The following is a 17,866-nucleotide window of genomic DNA, read 5'->3' as shown; positions in this document are numbered from 1 at the left end:
ATGCAAGGGGAAAAGTGGAGCCTGGAAACTCAAATCAATACATATTAGGCTACAATTCAGTTTTTCCTTCTCTCCTCCTTTCAATTTCGCTTTTCAAAGTGTCTGCAATTACACCGCCATAGTGATTACACCTTCACTGTCTGCTGCCTCTTTCAGTGAGGGAAGCTGAGGGGAGTCGGGGGGGGGGGGTTATCATCTGTATCTCCCATAACAACACAAGGCGGGCTGGCTTACAGATTACAATATGAACCTTGTGACTGTAAACGTCTGTCACAAATGTGTATGGATTGGATTGAGACCATGGCTCAGGCCCAGCACAATAGAGAGCAGAGTAATAACACTAAAATTGTGTGTGTGTGTGTGTGTGTGTGTGCGCGAGAGACAAAGGTAGTGTGGAAAAGAAGATGCCAGAGGAAGAGTACTTTTCCGAAGCTATTAAAAAATGAGTCATTTCAAAATGGAAAAAAAGGAACTCAGCGGTTGAAACTTGGCTCATATTGCCATCGTCGCCAGCACTGATGTAAATAAAAGCATTGTGATTGAATTATAGCGTAATATGTTACATAGGGCCACGGAGGATGCAATAAGGGAGGAGTAACAGTTAGAGCAACGGGGGGGGGGGGAGAAAATCTGGAGTATTAGTGAGAAAATTCAAGGCGCACGCCCTGAATTTATTACAGTGGAAATTGAGTGTACGGCTCGGCTCGCTGGAGGTAACCTTGTCACGACACCGGCTGACACGAGGAGCACCTCTTTGTGCCGTTTGCAAATAAAAATTTCTCCGAATTAAACGGGCCTCATCATTGACGCTTTGATCTTGGGAGCCGGCGGAAGTAGCCTCCGCGTGTCTTTGTAGTGCTGCAGTTAATTTCAGGATGCAGCAAATGAAAGGACCAGCCGCTGTCCAGTTGTCTATAGAAATCGTCCCTTGAAAGGTAAAGGCTGGAGGTGCTCACAGTCACTACGTTTACATTCACGCCAATATTCCACTAATAATCCAAATATGACACTGCACAGAATTTGATACCAGCCATGTTTACAGCATATTCCGTTCTGAATAAGGCATTTTCATATTAAGACACGTGGGACATGCTGGAGAGGTCTTTCTGAATGTCTCATTTGACTCTTATGTGCGTGTTGGGACATTTCTGGATGGAAGGAGAAACATTCCTATTTTCAAATATTAGTTAAGACTTGGATATCAACATGTTTTTGGATATGTGCAAAAATTGCCACGCCAAACTTAAGAGCCTTTTCTCGTTTATTTATTCCACCATGGTCAAACAAGTCCACCACTTGTGGAGCTTTGAACACTTAACTTTAAAAATTGTTGGGGTTTTTTGGGGATGAAAAGAAACAAAATGGCTCCACGTTTACAAACAGATACACATTTGTAATTACAAGTGGAGAAGAGAAGAAGAACAACTTGACTCAACATCATGATTCAGAGTGTGTGTTTTTTGAAATATAGGTTTTTAGGGAACTGATCCAAGTTTATTTGGCTGCATTACAACATTAGCCCTGGCTGGGACGAACAAGCTGCAAGCCAGCTAAATAACATTTGAATCCTTGCTATCCTCTATAAAGACTGAACCTGTGAACAACATGTGCCGTTGGCTCCCCTCTCCAACCGGTCAGCTGCTTCCATTTGCAGGGGACTGGGCGGCAGCCTGCAGGGTCCTCCGGACCATCTCCAGGGCTCCTTCCTGGGTCTTGTTCCCGCCAATAAAGCCTCCAGCGTGGACGAAGATGCAGCCCTTAATCCCACTGAGCTCCGACAGCGCTTCATCCCGAACGCCGCGCCACTCTTCTGGCAAGGACAGCCTGGGAAAGGAAGACAGATGGACACTATGCGGTCAGCTTTTCACTTCCTGTTGACACATTACTTTTTGCAAAAACACACTGTGCTGTCAATGTGTGCGCAAGCAGAAAACCAGCAAATATAGCACCAATTCTGGGCTCAGGAATAACATAGATATCAATAAATGAAATGAATAAGATGTGAACATTTGCTTCCTCGTTTTGCTTCATATGATAATAAACCAAATATCTTTTTCTGACAGCTAAAATAATAGATTTATAGATAGAGAACAATTGCAGGTTGCAGCACTGAGAGAACATTTAAAAGGACTTTTAAAAGATGTAAATGAAATGAGAGGGATTTCCCTCCTTTATCTCTGTATGTCTTTCACATAGACATGAATTGCTCTGGTCTCTTTCCAGATCTCATGAAGAATTTGAGGTAAAACTGCTGCCATCAAAGTTAAACTGCAGTATACCTTGCATGAAGCACCATTTCAATCAGGCCTAGGAAAATGACAAATAAAATCAGTTTTATTCTTTCCCAGTAATGTGGAAATAAAAACCCACAGACAGGCAGAGCAGTTGGAGACATATGGTGGCAGCGGATTGCACAGGCAATCTGAAAAAGTGGGGAAAAGATTTGCTCTGCAAGGGTTTACAGCGCTGACCTCAACAATGTGTCTTTGGATGAAACACGCAGAGGCTGAAATTCATAAAAATGTAAAGCAGCTTATTTACCACCCACTGGATGTGGCACAGACCTGTCTACACTCTGGGCGATCATTTAAAACACATTACTAGTCCTTTCAAATTTCATGCTTCTCTTCCGTTCTGCCACATGCTTGATGAATTATAGGACTGTATAGTCCATCTTGTGAGAATTAAAGTCACGGCCGTAAAGAAACGAAAACGAATGAAAGTTTGAAATGAGCACAACGTTTTCCTCTTGTTCTCAATTTTTCATGGTTCAATTATCTGACATTCTGCTTCTCTTTGATTATGAATAACCAGCTCTGTATAACATCCAACCGTAACAGTCAGAGGGTGAGGCTCTTCAAAATAATCAGAAATAGTGCAAAAGAAATTGAATTTGAAGGTGTTGTTGTTGTTCACATGCACCAAAATGAATTTCTTTCTCTCACTCAACTCGCCCCAGTCTATACAATCTTATCCCCATTAAGACTCTCATAGGGCAACCTGGGGAGAAAAGCACGGCAAACCCGTAATCCCTGTTAAATGAACCCTACCAATCAATAGCTCCACAGTATGGCTGGAAAACGAGCGGTGCGGAAAAGGTCAACGGGGCTGGTAATGAGGAAAAGAGTGGGAGGGGGACGACTGTTGTTATGACAGGCCAGGAAGCTCCGATTCTCAGGATGACCGGTCTAAAAATAAGCTCACAATTAGCAAATTACTCTGACACCGCCCCCCCCAGACCTTTATTGTGTCTTAATGGGGCAGATATCAGAAGAGAGTGCTTAATTAGGGGGAAAAAATGTGACTCAACATGAGTTATCAAAAGATAAAAACTCCCTGTATCTAGATGCGGTGTAGAGTTTGAGTACGACTTATATATATATATATATATATATATATATATATATATATATATAAGCAGAGGTATCGAATTCTCCTGCCACTCGCCGACTCATGATTCTGGGATTTCTATGCTAGAGGTTCTATACACTCACATTTTCCCCTTTTCAACAGGGACCAGAGCCGAGATTTATCCAACTGCAATCAAAAGAAAGCCAAGTGGAAAAAAGGAGAAGAACTTAAAAACAGGAGTTTTGTGTTTTCTGAAGGGAAATGACATGGAAATATTTCAACACAATTCTTGGTTGTTTTTATCCTGCTTTAATCTAAGGTATCACGAAGATTTGATCTGAAACAATTAAGTTAATCCATCAGTCTAATGTTAAACGTTCTCCAGTCCAACATTCTCATTTGTGGAGATTTTCTTTTGCTCATGTGATAATTATTTAAATTTTTGGGCTTTTCACCAATTTTCTCAAACAATCATGAGTTGCAACCCTCACACAGAGGCACAGCAGATAACTGTTACAGCAGCAGCAGCGTGTTTTTTTCCAGAAATTTTCTGGCTGACATCGTCAACTTACAGTTATATCCTATATTCTACACCTCGGAGGAAGGACTGCTTCCACTCCCCTCTTCCTTCCCCCAACGCTCATTTCCTTAGCAATGCAATACTGATAAAAATAGACCCTTTTCTCCCCCATGTGCAGCAGCAGGGACACAGGTGATAACAACACACCTTTCGCAGAGTCGGCACATGCCTACTGGGAGGAAGCCGGCCACCCGGAGACAGAGCCATCTGGAGCTCTTTATTTAAAAAAAAATATTCATCTCAGTAGCCATTGTTCTTATGTAGCTCCACACCCACCGCCATGTTGGCATTACATTGAATCTTTGAGGTGCTCCATGACAATAAACAGGTGGCAGTGTCTTTTTAGTTGAAAGTTCTGCAGCGGAGTTGGGAGCAGAAAAAAAAAAGAGTCTAGCGCAGGGGATAAGGTGAGGGAGGGGTGGAAGGTGTGAAAGGTGAGACGGCCAGATAAGGAAGAGGCTGTTTGAAGGAGGGGTGGAGGGAGAAATAGGATTAACAGGAAGGGACAGAGTCATATAGAAAAAAAAGGTGCTGAAATGGAAAAGGGTGATTATAAGAAAGAGAGAGAGAGAGAGAGAGGGCCAGAAAAGAGGCACTAATAGGAGAGCCAGGAGTAAGGGGAGCTCACGGAGGAGAGGTGGAAATAGAAAGCGTGAATCTGGGCAGCCAGGCTTGAATCAAAAAGATATATCCCAATCTCATCCTGCTTCTTTGGGCCTGGTGTGCTGTGGAACCCCACTGCTCCCAAGCAACCCACTGTGTCAATAATGAGACGTGTCAGATCGGGGATGAAAGCATCAGGGCTCATACTGTCAGAGGTAACAACACTTTTAAAGGACACGGTGGTCAGGTGGAACAGTGACTCAGAGGCCATCTGCTGTGATAGTTAGGTCTCAGGCCAAGTCACATGCATCAAGTCAATCTTCATACAGACCAACATTAGACATTTGTCTCAGAAGGCTTTTTAAGTCTTGAGAAAATATCACACACAATCTCTCTTTTGACCCTTGATTCGAAAGAGGGAACTAATAAATAAAACTTTCAAATGGAAAAAAAATGCAATTAACCTCAGGAGGAGAAGCAGCTTGTCTTTCAGCACAGAAACCAGCAAACAGGACAGACAGAACCAGCAGAAGTATCATGTGCAGAATAAGAACGACCATATTACATATTATATTGTAAAAGTCTTTATGATCTTTTCTAATTATGAATAGAGTCTTTCAGCAATTACCACTCACTGTACGTACTACTTCTAATTACCTCTCTGTTAACGTGGTTTCCATTATTAGGGGCAGAGTCCACTTATAATTTCAGGGGGGGAAACAATAAATGTGATCATTCTCTCATCAGCATTCCTGTTTGTAATTTGATCTCATCAACATCAGCCTCTGTGTTAACACAGTATAATGTTACCGCTGATGCATTCGCACATCTCTGATCCCTAAAAAACATTTAACGGAAAACAGTAACTGCAGCCACGGGAAACACAGTGAATGTGTCAAGGAGGTTGGTGCACAGTGCTCAATAATAACAAGTACGTAGTATGTGTGAGAAGAGTTTCAGTGCTTTTGGTTATTAGAGGTTTGGCTGATTTTCAAGGATAAAAAGAGTCAGACTTTCTTCACTTACATAACAGAAACATTTGCTCGGGGGTATTTCTCAAACCCCTTGAACGCTTGGAGTGGAAATTATAACTCACGGCTCTACAGGTGTTTCTTTTACACAAACCATCACATTTTCTATTATTTTGTCCCTTGACATCAGTTTGGGGATAAAAATGACCCCTTAAAAAGATCATACAGACAGAGAGGATAGACCTAAAATTGATAATTATTTAGCCACAAAAATAATTGAACTGAAAGCTGCATGACTGTTGCTCCAGGGAGAATAACTAATAAGAGTGAAGATGTCAGAATATAAGGAGGGATTTAACTGTATTTTATCATTAGCTTCAGTGCTAAATGACCCTGAACTACACTTCTGAACTTACTACATACAAAAATATTTTTTTGTAAATGAGTGATTGGGGTGAGAGGACAGTGTAATGAAAGATGAATGATAACTACTGTTTAGTACACACACACATGCTCTAAGACTTTTTTTCCTTTCTCATTCCCTGCAATAGTATCTGCTTTAACGAATTATTGATTCCAGAGAGAGAAATAAGGGAGAAGAAGAGAACAGAAGCCAACACGCTGCTGTGGGAGAGACAATGATAGGGCAGCACTTAATGTATACTGGTGCGCACACTGCTGTACTAAATGTAAAATGTGGCTTGCACTAAGCAATAGCAGCGTTGCAGGTCAGGCCCCCTACGAAGGTCAGGAACACGGACCAGATAGGTTTTAATCATTTGACAAATTCACACATACCGACTTTCTCCTGTCAGAACTGTTTGAACTGAGTGACACTAGTGTGAATACTGAGGTGATTTAATGAGCACGGATGAGGAACCTTTCGCTCAAGTGCCAGGCTTGTGATGTAAAATTCAAATTATTTCTAGATGGTGAGAAAATGCTTAAAAACTAGGGACTGATGCACAAGACAAGGAGAGGTGAGACATGTATGTGCGTGGCACAAACAATTAAAAGTATTTCACAGTACATACAAAATCATAAAATATACACAAACATCTAAATGTAGAGGAGCGACTCAAATCCCAAAACAATTTTGTCAAATTCAGTGAATATCTCCTCACAGTCCACTATCTGTCCCTTCTGTGTTTGCACTGAGGAACTTAAAGAGCAAATAACTCAGCTCGCATCTCTCAGGTTCTTTTAGATAAATCAACACTTTGGAACAACTTTATTCGGCAGCAAGGCTGTTCAAATTCTCCTTCTGAATTGGGTTTCAGCTTCTAAGCTATTAGCTTGGCATTGGCCATCGCAAAACTTGCCTGCGCAACACCGTCTCTGTCAGAACGCAGTCTTGTGAAAGGGCATCCAGACTCTGACTCTGACTAAATGCATTTGTCCTTGCAACTCGTGCACTTTAGCTTGTGTTGAACAGCAATTATGCTAGATATTAGGCTTCTTCATCCCTGCGGGTGCAGCCCTTTTTTTTGTATTTGTCATTTTGGCTCGCCTGGAGGCTGGACATTCCCCAACCATGAACTAATGGATGGTTTGCCACGACATTTTGTTCAGACATTCATCGTCCCTAGAAGAAGAAATGTGCAATCATCAGGCCAAAATTTCATACTGTCAAATACTCAACTTCATGACCAGATACGTATTAGTCTATTCATTACAGTAACGTTGCAGATTTGGTTTTCAGTCTTCAGAACAAAAAAAAAGTCAAGCTGACAGCTCCACGACGAAAAAGCATCCAGGAAGCATATGAAAGAAAAAAAAAATTGGTAACTATCCAGGAGTTGGCTGCCGCAGTTGATAGTTTTTTCTTCAGCTAATTTAAAAAAAAAATTTTTTTTGTATAATTTAAGCACACGAGAATTATTTCAAAATTAATTAGGACGGTAAACAACGATGCAGCAATGGAACAAGCGCAAATGATATTCATATTACCAGAGGGTTTTGAATGTGAGAGGAAGTCTGTTGTTCAATAGAGTGTGAATCTCACGTTCATTAATATTCACCTTGATAAAATTCCTGGAGCATGTTTAAGTGAGTGTGTCCCAGCTCGCTGTTTTTTGAAGCAGAGCATGCAATTAACATTTGGAAAACAAAAGAGAAACACCTGAGTAAGAAGGGTGTGTGTGGAGAAAGGGCTCAGGTGGCTGCGTGGAGATGTTGGGTTTGTTTACATCCCTTCAAACCCTAAGGGACCAATGTGAGAACAAAACAAAGAGTTCCTCTCTCACTGGATGACACGTCAGCCCTCGGTGGGTAGTTGTCAAATCGTCCAATAAGAATGAAAGTTTAAATCATACACCATGTTTTCTATCTGTCACCAGAACTCAACTCAATTCGGCACATTTGGGGGACTGTCACTGTATTTTTCGCAAATATTTAAATGATAAATCCTGCCTGGGAGAATAGGTGTCACAACATCCCTGTAAGTTCTGCATGCTTGATTTCTGCCAAGGTAACTCATGCAAGAAGCTCCCTCCGCACACGAGATCACAAACTGTACTTCGTGAAGCAGAAATGATATTTCATACCATTCTGTGGGGGGGTTCTGCATATGGGGTACCAGGCCACCCGCTGCGAGCCATCCGGTTCTTGAATAACCCAAGGGAGAACTTATATTCATGGACAGGATCGCAAGGTGCAGCCGGGGTGAGTGAAGAGAGTGTCCAGATCAGAAATCTCAGAACTGCATCTCTACTCTTTGCAGATGATGTGTTTCTGTTGGCTTTATCAGACCCTGACCTTTAGCGGACACTGGGGCTGTTTGTGTAGAGGGGGCGGGATCATGAGAGTCAGCACGTACAAGTCCGAGGCAATGTTCTCAGACGGAAAACGGGGGATTGCTCCCTACAGCTTCTGGGTGACTTGCTGCCTCAAGAGAAGGAATTAAAGTATCTTGTTCCCAAGTGTGGGGAGGATGGAGCAGGAGGATAAACAGGTGGGTTTGCTGTGGCATCAGCAGTATGGCAGACTATGTACTGAACCGTCATGGTGAAGTCTGAGCCTGAAGGCAATGCTTTTACTTTACCAGTCGATCTATGTTTCGACCCTCACTCGTGACAGTGAGCTCTGGGTAGTGGCCGAAAAGAGTGAGATGGCAGATACAAGTTGCAGAAATTATTCTTTTCAACTCTTGTATTTGGAATTTTAAAGAAAAATCACCTGTTCTGAAAGGTGTTGAGCCCGGCGGGGACACACTGGACCCTCCACTGTCCATTCTGGTCTGGGTAAAGGACAAACTTGATGGGCGCCTCCACCTTGAGCTCATTCTCCAGGGCAAACAGATGTTCCTTCCAGGGACAACCGCCCTGGGAGAACAAGACGACCTCTCCACTGGGATCTATCTGGAGACGTGAAGAGAACCGTGAAATTGTATGTTGCTAATGTGCAAGATAAATGAGAGGCACAGAGAGGGGAAGGCTTAAGGTTTAGCAGAGATTCAGAACAGAGTCTTGAACTTTTGGCAATTAAAATACAATGTACAAGCCTATGTAGGAATCCCCGGACATACAACAATGGACAATCAACCAATCAATTTTTTCCCCCCCAAGACAGAATTTACAGCGCTAACAAAGACTAGGAACATCTAAATCAAAATGTAAACATTAGATGGGACAGTTCAGTACCTGATGTCTTCCCTTAACCGCTTCCTCCACCACCACACGAGCCGGCAACCAGGAGGACTGGTAATAATCCAGACGGTCCAGGAACTCCTCCCCCACTATTGTCATTGCCTTCCTGAAACCCTCCTGGTGAGAACACGTGTAAACATATAAATGCTATTGTCAGATATAGTGAATCAAAAAGAGAGTAAGGAAGAATATAGTCTTTTGACAACCGACTAGACTTTAGATGTCATTTTGATGGGGGGGGGGAAGTAACTGGTGCAAAATCCTTACATCTTTCGTCGTTACAACACTTCCTCTGAATTCCACTTCAGTTTGATGTCAAATCCTTTAAGTGAGAATGTGCCAGACAAAGTGAGGATAATAAAGTCTTGTCTAACCATCTCCTAACTGATCTTTCTAGGCCTGCATCATCAGCTTCATGTCACGTCCTGCACTAACCTGTCTGTCTGACCTCCCTCTCTCATCGCCTCGTGAGCAGAAACCCAAGAGAGCATGAGCAAGAAAGACAGACGCCGATACAAACACATGCTATCATGAGCACTTGCGGCACACACACTGACACAAACAGTCTGCCAGGTAGATAATCTGCATAAATCTGATTGGGGGGGCTGCAGTGTCCCTGAGCTTAACAGTCGTGGATGGAGGAGACCAAAATCCCATTAGGTTTTTCACTTATCACAAACAGCTGCTGTTAAGAGTTCACCAGGTCAGCAGTGTTATTAAGTTGCCAAAAGTTTTTCAGGCCAACTCACTCTCACCTTCTGATCCATCGCAGTGCGAGTGGATAAGCTGGAGGTTAGTGCCAGGACATTGATTATTATCATGTTGTGAACATAAAATAAAATTGGTCAGCCACTCCACTGAGATTGCCCACAACATAGGAAATAATGTCTGGATAGTCAACATATATAGTAGCCAGGCTGGAGGTATCTCATGGAAGACTGCAGAGAACAGGGGCAGTTTCCCTGCAGGGGTTCGTCACACGTGTCCATTCCTGGGCCTGTGAACATGGACTGCTCTGCATTTGCCTGTTGTGTTTTACTACAAGTTTATTGACACATTTTATACTTTTGTTTCACTGCAGGTTGCCCACTTTGTCTACGAGAATCGCAAAATTATGTAGACAAATTTCTTAAATACTGTAGAACTGCCTTCCATTGAATAATAAGTTATTAAAAACTTCAGATATGGTACTAGGTGACACAGGATATGAATGCATATGTTATGGATATGCATTCTAATATTAGTCTCTATGCAATTTGTGTTAGAATGTTGTTGTTTTTAAATGTTCATGTTTTGTCCCAGTTATTGCTTGTCTGGTACCAGGCAAAAAATAAACAGCACTGAAGCAAAAACTCAATTAAGTGATCAGTCGATAAATCACTAAATCATTTAGGTCATTTTCTGAGCAAAATGGGGATTTGTTATTTGTTATTTTCGTCAGCTTAGGCTTCAAGAAACTACAGTGAGAATTTTTCTTGATATGGTTGTTACAGACTATTATTATTCACTTTATCATGTCATCCCTTGGATTTGAAGGGGCTTGTAGCTCCAAAAATAAATCAAAGCGTTGAGAAGAAGACATAAAACCTGCTCATGCCATGAGAATAATCTTGTTATAGTATAAAAGATAAACAGTTCAACCTCATCAAGCTGATGTATAAACCAAAAACCTCCTGTGAGCAACGTGTGTGTGTAGACATTCACATCCATGCCATCACTCACATGCACTCACCTCGGTGTCCTGACTCTTGCTGTTCCAGCGTGGGTTCAGGTGGCCGACACGTGCACTCAGCGTGCTGGAGACGGAGTATCGGGCCTCCCCGTCACACTGTGAAATGCCATTGTCGACGGCATCGACCTCCTCCACAAAGTTCTCGTACAGCTGCAAGGAATTGAAAAAGAGATGAGAGAATATGGGCCTGCCGATTTAAAAAAAAAGAAGCCCTGACCTCCTTTTTGTAAGTCAGTGTAGTAAAGACATTCAGGATTTTCAGGGGAGAGAAATGTACAGAGATTACAGAATCCTGATTGATTTAAATACAATGTGTGGGGATTATTGAGGGCTAAATTGCAAGGCGTGATCATTAAACCAAAAGGAAATTGGATACATGCAGCTATTTTACAGTTCACTAGCAAAACTCCAGAATGAAGAAGAAGTAGAAGAAGAGCAGAGAAGCTCAAACAAATTTAGGGCTGAAAAGTCAACTGCTCTGTACATCAGAAGGTCAATCGTCAAAGAGTTGACATTTTACAAGTGGAACTAAGCCTTGGGGCAAAAAAAGAGGTTCACTTTGTCTGAACTGGCTCAAGATGAGACGTGTAACATTCTAAAATAAACAAAGCCCCATCTGCGAGAAAAGGGATTACTCTGGGCTTTAGACAAACTGACACATCAAAAGGCCACTGATGGTGTTGGTCCGAAAGCAATCATATTCATGGTGACCTAAGATTTGCCTGGTTCCATGTGCTGACGCCTCCTGCTGGTCGACCTAAGGCACATTAAATATAACTGCAGTGTTGCATCAGGTTGAATCAGACGTGCACTGAAGTCCCGACATTATCCTGAACTTCGCGCCAAATGTCTGCAAATGTTGCTCAAGAGAATTCATATGGCAGGAACAACTAGCAAAAGCTCGGAAATTCACATCAAGTGAGTGAGCGTCTTGTCCTGCTTTCCTACAGGGTCTACCTAGGTGACACCCCTCGTCTGAATGTTCCGGGAATTGACTTGCTTTTGTGAACGCATCTAACGCAATCTCCTGCTGCATTCTTCATACCTGAACGGCAAACTCTAGAAAATGTCCGGACCCAAGTCCATGTCTGAAAAAAGCTTTGGTCACATCCCTGTCTCTCTGCTTTTATTTCTAGCCCGACTCCACTGCCAATAGTCTGATCAAGGCAAAATGCCATAAACTAAACTATTATAAATATGTTGATTGCAGGGTTTTTCTTCTTAAAACAACCAACAATGACATATTTGTAAGTGCTTTTTAATAATATAATTTCCTTTCATTACCTCTGAGCAGACTTCCACGCCCTTTGTCTCCCTGCTCCACGTGAATATTAATTTTAAATTAATGGTGATACACGTGACATTTTTCAGACGAGTGAGGGGATGTAAGACATCTGTCCAATAAAGTGTTAAATACAATCAATGCTAATCCATGCTAAGGTCATTCTCCTCTCACCTTGTCATAGAGCACCTCCAGCTGCCTGCCACCCTCCTTCAGCTGCGTCAGCTGGGCGAGTAGCTGACGACCGAAGTGCATGTAGACCAGGCCGGCAGAGCTGAGTTTGGTCACCCACGGCTTCTCTGGATGCAAGCTGTGGTAGCTCTCCGCAAATGTCCTGAGTGGAACGAGAGCAGACGATCTGTCAGCTTACTGTGACAGAGGAAGACAACATGAAGAGATTTGGGTTTTTCAAATCTCATAGACAATAGATTAATCATTTAATCCTGGAAATAATCAACAGAATAATAATAAGAGTGTTCCTGAAAAGAGTGAGACTACATTCATTTGTGCTGATTTATTGAAAAAATATGAAATAGAAAATCTAGCAGTATTTTTGAATTGCTGCAGGAGTCCCGTCTCTGACATACGAAAACAGACAATAGTTTATATAATATCTAAAAACTAGGGAACACTGGACTATCACAGACTACACAACAGCGAATTAGAAAATATAACAGCAAATCACAAAGGCAATTCACAACAGCAAAAAAATACAATGCCATATAAGAAATACACAAATCACAAAACCCTGTTTTCTTATTCCCCACTGTGTTTTGTGATTTTTTTCCGTGTTTACCCATTTGATTGTTGTGATTTGTGCTTCAGGGCCACCGCAGTCTTCTGCTGACTAGCTGCTCAAAAACTATTCACATTTCTTTTCCAATAAGAGGCTACGTGAATAAAATCTCTGCACCCTCCCAGATGTGTGCTGTACATTACCGGACGTGTATCAGACATCAAACAAAAAGGGACACGGATCCTCAAATACTCTCTTCAGCTTCAGAGATCGAGTTTGCATTCGAGAGCGTGCAGGCGCGTTTGTAAGCGTGAGAACACCGGAGGTCTCTCCTTAGCCACGTGCAGAGATGGGTGGGCTCCAGTACTAAACCACTGCTGGTCATTTAATTTAGGCTTAATTAGGATGCTTGGGCTGCAGCACAGCGGAAAACAGACCGTCAAATGAATGCCTGACATGCCGAGGGGGGGTGTGGGGGGTAATCACCGCCATCGAAGGACCTAATTGGCCAAGCGGAGGCATTTCTTCGCTGATTATCAGGAGATGGGATTGAATGAGCGAGAGGAAAATGACAAAATGAGTGAAAGCAAGATATAGTTTCCAAAGAGGAGTCATCTAACTAACTGTGAAATCAAAGATGTTTCATCACTGAGCAGACTAGCATTTGCCACACAGAACAAGTGGCCTTAAAGCAACACACACTTTACTGCATTTGTGAATCTTTCCCCAATTTGAAGCCTCCCTCCAAAGAGCTTTATGAAAAGAATATTACTGGCCAGTAATTTCCCATCATTCCGGACCCAGTCGTCTCTTTGCGTGATAGCAAACGTGTCTTGTGGAGAAACAAACTCTGAGTGTGAGCTTTAATTGTCAAAGTTTTTAAAATAATGTGACAGAAAAGGCCAATGTCACTGTAGCTACTCCACTTTCATTCATCGCTTTTGTCGCAATGACATCGGTATTTACTTCACCAGAAGATTAGTCACTTGGATGTTTTTCCCTCTTGTTGTAAACAAACATACCGTAGGTTGAACCAATTCATCTGTTCTTCGTCCTATTACATCTCCCCGATTAATGTCCCATCTCCAAAATATCTGTTTTTTCCCCCTCATGTGGTTTGGATAGATATTGTTCAGTCTAACTCTACTCTTCTGTCATTGATTGAGAAATTTTCATTTGTTCATGTTGTCCTTTGAGAGACAGATGATGGGGAATGTTCCATTTTAATTCATTCAGATCTCACTCCAACCTTCGGCATAGAGCAGAATAAATCATTTTATGGGGCATCTTCAGAGACCCTGACAGTGTCTGGTTCATTCATTTATTCAAATGAATGAATGGGAAGTGGTCTCAGACTTTCGGGCATCATTATCTTTCATGTCAGTGTTTGTAGATAATTTTTCCTGCAGCCATTTTCTTCTCTGGTCAATAAACTAAAGACATGTAAGATAAAATGTGATTAATGAATACAGTTTTTGGATTAATATGGTCCGTGTTACCCATTTTTGATGAAAAATAAACCAAACAAAGATCCCGTTGTGATTATCCATGATGTTTTTAAAAGAACAGTTCAACAATTTTGGAAATACATTTGTTTGCTTTCTTGCTCAGAGCCAGGAAATAGTCCTCCACATTAACCCTCGTCTGTCAACTTCATTTTTTCAGTTTAAATAACCAAGAAAGTGATATATTAAAGTGAGATTTAGAGGTACTGGTAAATAATTTTGTTTCCTTAGGGTAGAGCCAGACTAGACATTTTTGGATTAAGCTAAACTAACAATCTCCTGGCTCACATTAAAAAGACATGAGTGGCATAAATCTTCTAACTCTCAGCAAGAAACAATGAAAAGTTTTATTTCCAAAATATCTTTCTACTCTTTTGGAGTCTTAATCACTTTTACATTTCTAACTGTGAAGTATTGGTTTTGCTGTCAACTTAATCTGTACATGGTCTAAATAAAAAATTGATGAAATTTAATCATACTTGTCAGCTCCTTATCCAACTTCCTGCGGCAGGCAGCCCAGTCCATCCACCACTGCCATCACAACCACCTTGCCTTCATCTGCATATGTGAGTGACAGCCACATTCTCCTGCGGCCCCTGACAGCGTCGTGGCCTCGTGAGCCAACAGCAGGGGGTGTTCAATTGAAGAGGCGCTAATTATCACTAACTGCCTGCCAGGACAAGAGCTCTGGCACATCTTCATCACCGTAGTCATAAAAGCGATCTCTGATTATCATCAGGACATTAAGAGACGGTGTGAAAAGGGCTGATTACTCCACGTGACGGACTTTGAGTGAACGCAATCACTCGAAAGGAACTTCAGAAGGAAATTAACGGAAAACACGGAGGCTGTTCCTTCGTGATTCATGCAATCGATAGGAGGACGTAAGAAACCATTAATCAAGAAATGTCCAAATCAGTTTTTACTTTGATCAACTTATCAGTTGAAAGACAGAAAGTTTCATCTCCTGTGTATGTGGATATATCTGCAAGAAGCTAAAATTGACCAATGATATCTCCCTAATAAAAAAAAACAAGACAAGCGCTTGCAGACACTGACTGTGGCTAATTAAAGCAGTAAAAGCCCAGGTGTATAGCAGCTGTCTCAAAATGGAAAGCGCTGTCATATTTGTTACGCCTGTGCTCTTCATGTGCTCCTCAGTTTGAGTTAATTTCCGTAGAAATCAAAAATGTAATAGACGACGTGATCCCTCCGCCACGGCCTCGTGTCAGCGCTTGTACCTCTGGTGATGGTCGTAGCGGTGCCTCTTCGGGTCAAACTCTCCTCCCACGTCGACGACGATGTCGCACTCTGCCAGTCGCGCTGGGTCCCTGGTGCGGACGATTTCAGCATCCTGTGAAAATGAATAAATGGGTTTTGTAGATCTGTAAGCATTCGCCCATCAAGTCATCTGGTAACGTAGGAGAGAACATTTTCAGGAGGGGGGGGGGGGGGGGGGGGGGGGGGGGAATGACATCTGGATTTCATGTAAAGACCATTTTATTAACCAAGAGCCAAAACGCGTAGAAATAAATTCTATGACGGCCATTAACTACGCCAACAGTATCGCCATAATTGGACCCACGGGAACGAAGCGTCTCGCCTGTTTGGGCTCTGACCTTTAGTTAAACGCCCAATCAGTATTTCTCAGACCACATATTATATCCACAATACATAACTGAAAACACTTGTTCACGGATGAATAATAAGCATTATGTCTGCTTCTTATCTGACTGTAACTGACAATACAGACCTGTGTGACGCTACAAATACATGACTGATGTAGACAAACTTATAGTCAGAAAACATCATCTACTTATCATCCAGTGGTCAAAGATATGATGGCCAGTGTGATGAGTTACTGTATATGAAGTTGTGGGCCAGCAAAAATTTCTGCCATACCATATTGTATTGTGACTGCTATTCCAAGTACATTGTATACAGTTTATGTACAGTCTATGACCTTGATTTCAAAACTTTTAATACGCTAAATTAGCAAAAAAGTTACTCAATTTAGTTTGGAGAAATGTTACTAAATGAATTAAGATATCTTTATATGAATCCCTTCTGTCAAAGATGATTTTGTCACCTGCTCCTGTGGTGTTTATGTTTTGTTGGTGATATTACACTTTTACATGACACATTCATCTTAAGTTCAACTTACTTACTATGACATTTTAAAGAGACAAATCCTGGCGTGGAAATCTGATTCATGCTGGAATTGGATTAATGTCTCAAACACTGATTATACTTTTGGTTGCATAAGCATTCGATGGTTTTAAAAAGCCACCTTGTAAGACACCAAGTCATTTTTAAAGAGGCACTCTGGCCCCAAAGGAGCAGGAAGACACGCATAGAACTGACTAGGATTTCATATTTGTTATTTTCTCCTGAATAAAATTATTATAGGTCCATTTCATAAGGGAGATGCCTCTATCTATACAACAGCACCCCCTTTTGGTGTGTTTAAACATGACATGAGCCCAATTACAGGAACAGAAGAAATATTTCTCCAACAACGTGAGCATATATAACACATACTGTTCCTTCACTGTGTGGGTTTGTTAAAAGCATTTGCCTTTAATCTAAGAAAGAGGAGTGGAGTAGCAGACTGTGGTCAAACAGCTGCAGTTGAGGGAACAATAAACTGTTTTCTGTACGAACCTTGTACTCGGGTAACTGGCGGAGGAAGAAACAGGCCAGGACCTCGTCGCAGTGGAAGGTTCCGTTGTGAGTTCCGATCTTCATGTCGTCTGTGCGGAGCCTCTTCGCCTCACTTGACATGTAACGCCGGTTAATGCGAGGGTCGTCGACCGAGAGCAAACTGCGGCCGTGAGCTCGTGAACCGGAGAGCCGCGACACACCCGCCGCTCTGCTGATGTTTGTTAAAGACTCGTTTTTTGCCAAGTTCAGAACTATCACACGAAGACGCCACATTCAAACACGACGGACCGCGTTGGAGGGAGGGAGGCGAAGCGGCGGACAGTTTTCACAGCCGGACCGGATGTGGTGCGCTTGTTTTGTGAACCGGAGAACCCCGGAGAGCGTATATATAATAACTTTATTTTTTTTCACACATTCTAAATATGCCTCTGTTATGGTAGTAATAACGGCAATAACATTACACAACTGACTTAATCGTGACGTGTTTTTCTATATAGTAGTTTATATAAGGTGGAACACATTTGCCACACGTTGACCTGAATGTATATTTTTTTTAAACAAAGTTCTCTGCACTTAAAACCATTCATTACAAATTATCTATTATTGTCTGTATTATCAATCGGGTAAAATGGGTACCTACCCTAGGTACTAGGAAAAAGTGTTAATTTCATTATTTTCACCTAAAAATTTGAAAAAGCCCCTTTCTGTACAATATTTTAATAATTTGCATAATGCATATTCTGTTTTGTTGTTTTTGAAGATGCTTTAATAATAATAAATAGTAGAGAAGGCTTT

General features: G+C 41.7%; 1 protein-coding gene across 1 annotated transcript; it reads right to left on the bottom strand.

Moving 5' to 3' along the window:
- Positions 1-1,243: 1,243 nt before the first annotated feature.
- On the bottom strand, positions 1,244-17,408 carry myg1 (myg1 exonuclease). The gene is made up of 7 exons (XM_035630944.2): positions 17,072-17,408; positions 15,649-15,761; positions 12,341-12,500; positions 10,885-11,034; positions 9,147-9,269; positions 8,683-8,864; positions 1,244-1,824 (listed from the first exon to the last, which is right to left on the bottom strand). The coding sequence occupies exons 1-7, from the start codon at positions 17,342-17,344 to the stop codon at positions 1,635-1,637; spliced, it is 1,191 nt and encodes a 396-aa protein (XP_035486837.2). The 5' UTR covers positions 17,345-17,408; the 3' UTR covers positions 1,244-1,634.
- Between the last annotated feature and the right edge of the window lie 458 nt (positions 17,409-17,866).

This window comes from Scophthalmus maximus, chromosome 6, assembly GCF_022379125.1.
Source record: "Scophthalmus maximus strain ysfricsl-2021 chromosome 6, ASM2237912v1, whole genome shotgun sequence".
Lineage (NCBI taxonomy): Eukaryota > Metazoa > Chordata > Actinopteri > Pleuronectiformes > Scophthalmidae > Scophthalmus > Scophthalmus maximus.
Note: the sequence above shows the minus strand (reverse complement) of the source record. Positions and strands in the feature narration are given on the sequence as shown.